The 6000-nt window shown below is 35.3% G+C and overlaps 1 protein-coding gene across 5 annotated transcripts in view; it reads right to left on the minus strand.

The window, feature by feature from the left end:
• Nucleotides 1–6000, minus strand: part of LOC108768840 (elongation of very long chain fatty acids protein AAEL008004) — a 70316-nt gene that overhangs the window by 5147 nt on the left and 59169 nt on the right. For 3 of the 5 annotated variants that reach the window (XM_018519472.1, XM_018519470.1, XM_018519471.1), the window contains exons 3-4: nt 4020–4210; nt 1054–1137 (exon numbers count right to left, since the gene is read on the minus strand). In XM_018519472.1, the coding sequence (XP_018374974.1) occupies nt 1054–1137; nt 4020–4210 (275 nt within the window). Of the gene's footprint in view, nt 1–1053; nt 1138–1871; nt 1953–4019; nt 4211–6000 lie in introns of all 5 variants that reach the window. The other 2 variants (XM_018519475.1, XM_018519474.1) reach the window with 2 other exon arrangements.

Here is a 6000-nt window from a genome sequence, read left to right on the forward strand (position 1 = left end):
AATCGTGACTGTTTCTTAATGTTTTGATTAGCGCGTGCAAGGAAATCAGGCATGAAATAATGCACCATATCATACTGCACCATATCACATAGGATGCTAGTATGCTCTGCTCAATGAATGGAGATGTTTAGCATGCATTATGCTGATTCTACAATGTAGTCAGAAGTCTTAGTCTTAATCGGTGAAGTTGACTAATCAGCGTTAGTCGTATAGTCAAGGCCTAAAAGGTTGCAACACTTTTTTTTTGTGTTTCGGAATGCAGACTACTCATCGAACGATTAATTCTTATTTGTCGATCCATGAATAAGAATCAATCGCTCGGTGGAATCCCACTAAAAAAAAGTATTGCAACCTTGTAGGCCCTGACTATACAAGTTGACTATTAATTCACCGATAAGACTTACGACTATCGACTCTTGTCATAAAATCAGCATTAGAACAAGCATAGCAGCATGTAAGCCCATCATGCAAGAAATTATGCATCGTGTGTGTTCAGTTTTAGATATAAACATTATAAATACGAATAGAAAGAGATCATGCACTGAGAGAAAGGATTTTGTTAATTTAGTAAGCCACCAGTATCTTTAACCGGTGATCGGTAAATATGTGACAACAAATTATGTTGTTGTGATTGCTGCTATTGCTATACCAACCAATTATTAGTAACAGAAACAAACTGTATAGAATCTAACCTATCTTTTGGATAGACTTTAGCTCGTTTACATAGAATTCGTAGATGATCGTGGAGTTTTAAATTGTAGGAAACCGACCAAGCACAGTCAAATATAGGGAGAATACTTGACTAGAATTAGTCAATTTCTTACGATTTGAGACCGTGCAACCCCGTCTACGACTTATATATATACATGAGCCTCTTATTTGCTAGCGATACTATTGATTATTTGTTAAATTGACGAATTAATTTGCAATCGTAACAAATCGATCGTTTTTTTAACAAATATCACATTTGCTTTCCCTTGATTTGTTCCTATAACAAAATCATTTCTCTCAGTGTGGCAAGGATAACTCTGTTAATCACGAAAGTTCACCCACCCTCAGCACTTCAGGTCTGTCGCTGTAGTCTACAGGTTGACATCTTAGAGAATAGTCTCCAGTCAGCCATCCGGATATCCCTATCTGCAACCACATTCGCCCAAAGGCCATTCGCCATCGGTCAATAAAGAGATAAAGGAAATAGGCGTATGATGGCAGATGTATGTGTACAAGCTTAACATATATGTACAACTACTCTCTACGCATATTACATAAAATATTTGCGTCGAACTCTCGCACGAGAATGTCGAGCGATGCCGCGCCTCGTACCTTCAACGGGAAAAGAAGTCGCAACTGGATAAAGGAAAAGGAGTTACCCGCGAAAGAAATGCAAAGAAACAGGACAACGTATTCCTTCGGTTAAAGAATAAATCGATAAAGACTGAAGGACGCGCGATTTTACAATTGCGATTCTTCCCCGAAGGGAGTGCGACACATGTTCAACACTCAGCTGATTTGTCGGCGTTTGATTTTTCATCGAGAGTTGAGATAGCGGATGTCGAAGCGGAAAAAGATTGGATCGAGGCACTGGAGAAACATGCCAGGCTCTCTATACTAGACAAAATGGAAGCATAAGCTCTTCTAGAATCGTCTAAATCGCAGGGCTCCAGGAATATTTGCCCCCGCCGCAAGCCTCCGCTCCGGGTAAGGAACGGTCAATCTACAAAAATATACATATTTATAGATGAATATCCATGATATCAGGTGAACCCGATGCGGTTCGGTGATTTCTGTTGCAATAGTCGTCTCGTTGAGGTAGTTGGGAGGCAGTCTCGTTGAACGGTCCGGCTAAGGTTAGATCGATTAGGCACACTTACCCTTATCGCGGTGGGGCTGTTGGAATAATCCACCGGTTGGCAGCGGAAACTATAGTGGTCCCACCATCCGCCCATCAGACACTGTGTTGCGAAAGAAACGTAAATCGTGCTTCGCACATCTTTGCCATTGGCGCATTCCCGTGATACGAAATCGATCGTCGAAGTTACAAATATATTTTCGTTGCTCAATTCTTGTCGCGACAGGTATAAAAGAACTCGTTCGAAATATGTATAATAAATTTAATTACAAGTTAAAAAATATTGTACCAGTATATATATGAAAGTCTTCGACGTCGTAACTTGTAAATTTCGACAATTACGTTCAAAGAGCCCTTGATTAACCCTCTAGAATTATCGTGTCGTTAAAAATTTTTTTTTTTACTGCTTTTGCTAAAAAGATTATTTATAAGTAAAGAATCTGTTGATATCTATATTCTTGATATACAGTTTGACCAAAAATATTAGGTATTATTTTATCCTTATTAACCATTATTTAAAATTTTAGCTCAAAAATTAATTCATGACATTTGCTATAAATTATTCTTTGTTTCAAGAATCCTTTAAATTTATGTATAATGCCAGAATTTAATAAGTAACAATGCAGATAAAAGAATTCCAGATAAATGAAAAAACATAAGTGCCTAATATTTTTTAGCCAAAGCTGTATATTGACTATTTTCCAGTAATTAGAAGTATATTTTAATGCTCAATATTACATATATTTCCATCTTCAACTTTTAAGTGTAACTAATCTGCACAGATTCCGAATTTAATTTTAAAATGAAATGCAAATATGCAACATTCGTCTCTCGAGGGTTAAAGGCGTTGGCTGTTCTCTTTTCGTAGTCACGAAATATAAACTCATTGTTAATAGGGGAATGCACCAATGACAAACGTATTCGTTTGCGGGCGATGTAATCGAACATAATCGTAACTGTTAAGAACATAGAAAGTTTTCGTTGGACATCACGTTCCAGTGACTGGAGTAAAATCATGAAATTGTTAGATCGCGCAACTGTAAATAGCGGCGTACCGTACCCTCAGACCGTTATCATCTGTTTTCGACCGTATCGCGACGAATACTTGTGCCGCCAAACCGATTGTGACTTTGATGATAAGTTTGAAAGTCGATGTGAGATTAGCTAATAAATCTTTGAATCAAATATAAATAGAGAGAATTCAGCAAAAATATGCACAGGTAATTAAGATTCATTAATGAATCTTAATTACCTGCGCATATTCACAAGATGTTATGACTAGTTTTGGGCAAGGACATATAAAGACTGTTTTTCTAGAATAATTTTCAATGCTGAGCCTGAATCTGCCATCAAAATATTTCCATCAAGTAAAAAAAAATAATTGTTTACTTTATTTTTTCATTTGATAAACAAGAATCCTTTTGATTTGTATTTGCATTAAATTCGGTTTTGAGATACAAAAAAAAACATTTTCTCCAAAATATAATAGTTTAATTTTTTTTGTATGATTTTAAATCGGTTTCATGTATTACAGTCCAGCAGTAATCGTCTAGCATGTTTTCATCCTAATAACGTTTCTCAATTATTATCAAATCTTGATGAAAACATTCGCCTTGCTCGTCACTGTCGCACCCAAATTATTCGAAAAGAAATGCCATTTCTTAAAAATAACATGCCTATATTTTAAAAATTCGGTCTAATAGAATTTTTCTGATGGGAGATTCGAACTTAACGTCCCAAATACTTAAAAAAAAGTTGTTTCCTTTTCTTGTATTAAAAATTATTCAAAATTTGTAAACTAATATTATCAGATATTATGTCATAAAGATTTTATGCCGATTCTTTGCCGAATTATACGAAACAATCGGATATAAAAAAAAGAGAATAAAAATAGAAATCCAAATTTATCGGACAAAATTTGTTTAAACATCTGATTTATCCAAGTATTTGTTGCAAGCTTCTTTCTCTCTGAAAGTCTAAAAGTTAGATTATAACAAAATATTTGCTCCTAGTAAAATAATCGGTGAGTTGAGGAACGGCTGAAATAAAACAAGAACTATTCGATTTTTTTGTGTCCTGGAAAATTCATCAGGTAAAATGTTTTTCAAACATCTAATTTATCGAGCATTAAACAGTTGATATCGCGAGGAAACAGGCGACGAAGTCTCACCTCATAGAAGAGCCATGCGGAGAAGATCACTTGGAACAGGTTATAGAATACTAAGGTGTTTTTAAGTTGAAAAGGTTTCCGATTTTCCATGAGTTTTGGTCCGAGTACCTTGACGAGGTAAATATAGCTGAGGCAGATAAACAATGTGGGGAAAGGCGAGCTCATCAATAACCAATTAGTCGTCCTAGTGTCTGAAAAAAAAAAAAACATCAACCAACTCTCCTAGAAATCCTTGGAAATAACTTTGAAGCTTTTTTGTCTTCAAAAAACCGCAGAATTTGGCAATATAACGTCATCTTATTTGTCTGACTTCTCGACTGTGCTGAACGAACTGACAAAGAATATAACAGAAGAACCAAACAAGATTTGCGTGCGCGAGCAATCGAACAAGAACTGCAAATCCTGTTCCATTTCTGCCGCCAATCTACTGGTATAGCATGTCAACAGGTTTCGTCATATTTCTGGTAGTTTATCGACGTCGTCAAATATTTACTCTATATGAAATTTGTTGCCTTTCTGTCATTAGAAATTAGTAGGTACTCTGCTAAAAAATTGGTAGCATACTCTGATCAAAATCTGTTTCTGCAGGCTTGGCTATCTGGAATGTAACAGGAATTTAATAGCAAATTCGATATAATAGTGCGCACTAGTGCACATTACAGCCGTGGTATACAAATTGAGGTATAAAAATATGTGTTTAATATAAATATAGAAATAGATTAAACCACGAAATCTTCAATATATTTTATTGTGCTGTTAAATAAAATATGTATTTTATAATTTGAAATATCTGCATTTCACTTTCACACTCAGATTAAATCACAGCGTACAGTATACAGCGGCTTTAATATGCACTAATGCAACCGAATTCTATTAGATTTCTCGATTACATTCCAAATGGCTAAACCTGCAAAAACAAATTTCGAGCACTAATTTGTGAGTAGAGTATGTTACCAATTTTTAAAGGCAGAAAAACTACAAATTTCACATGAAGTCTGTAATATTTGACCATGTTGACAAAAAAACATCAGAAATATGACAAAACCTGTTGATATATTGTGTCATTAGATTAGCGACAGAAATCGGACAGGATTTGTAGCTCTTGTTCGATTACCCGCGCGCGCAAATCCTACTCGGCTTCTTCCGCCAGCTGGTGCATATAGTATGTCAACAGACTGTCGACAAATCCTGAGTTTACAGTCTACATTTTTGAGAGTGAAATTTCACTCCAAGAAAAGTGATAGTTGCGCCAGTACTTCAAGGAGTGAATTTCTCACTTCGCGAGGCAGAGCAACGCTATTCTCTGCCATATTTGTTCGTTTTGTGCAAAAATATCTCAAATAAGCCTAATTTTATCAAGATTGAATACAGGGAGGCTAAACTTAATATTTATCTCCAGTCTTGCTTTCGGAGAGCGAAATTATTCGGAGAATTGACTTTCGCTTGGAGTAATTTTTCAATCTCTAAGAGTGATTCTTCACTTTCTAACAGTGAAAATTTGATAGAGAATTTATTGACAATCTGTCAAATTTCTAGCATTTTTATTATCTAGAGTTACATTAGCGCGTGTAAAAAAAATATAGTATCGCCACTAGGCGATACAATATAAAAAATACAAAATTTCGATTGACAGATTGATACTGAAGTTGCCAGTATCAATCTGTCCAAATTTCTGTCAGTCATCTGATTCCCAAACAGAAGTCACGAAAACGTCAAAATGATATTAAAATGAATCGGAAATGATTGAGAAATGACTTTTAATAATCATTTTGGAATCATATTCACATCATTTTAATATCATAATGACTTGTTGTTCTGCTTAGGTTAGTACTCTGAGAGTACTACTATCCAGCATTTTTCCTAAAACGATTGTAATCGAATCGGAGATGACCTCATTACAAACAATGTAATCTACAACAATATACAGATGTATTAACAGCCATAAGCGATTCTCTCTCTCTCTCTCTCTCTCTCTCTCTCT

Source organism: Trachymyrmex cornetzi, unplaced genomic scaffold (assembly GCF_001594075.2).
Source record: "Trachymyrmex cornetzi isolate Tcor2-1 unplaced genomic scaffold, Tcor1.1 scaffold83, whole genome shotgun sequence".
NCBI lineage: Eukaryota > Metazoa > Arthropoda > Insecta > Hymenoptera > Formicidae > Trachymyrmex > Trachymyrmex cornetzi.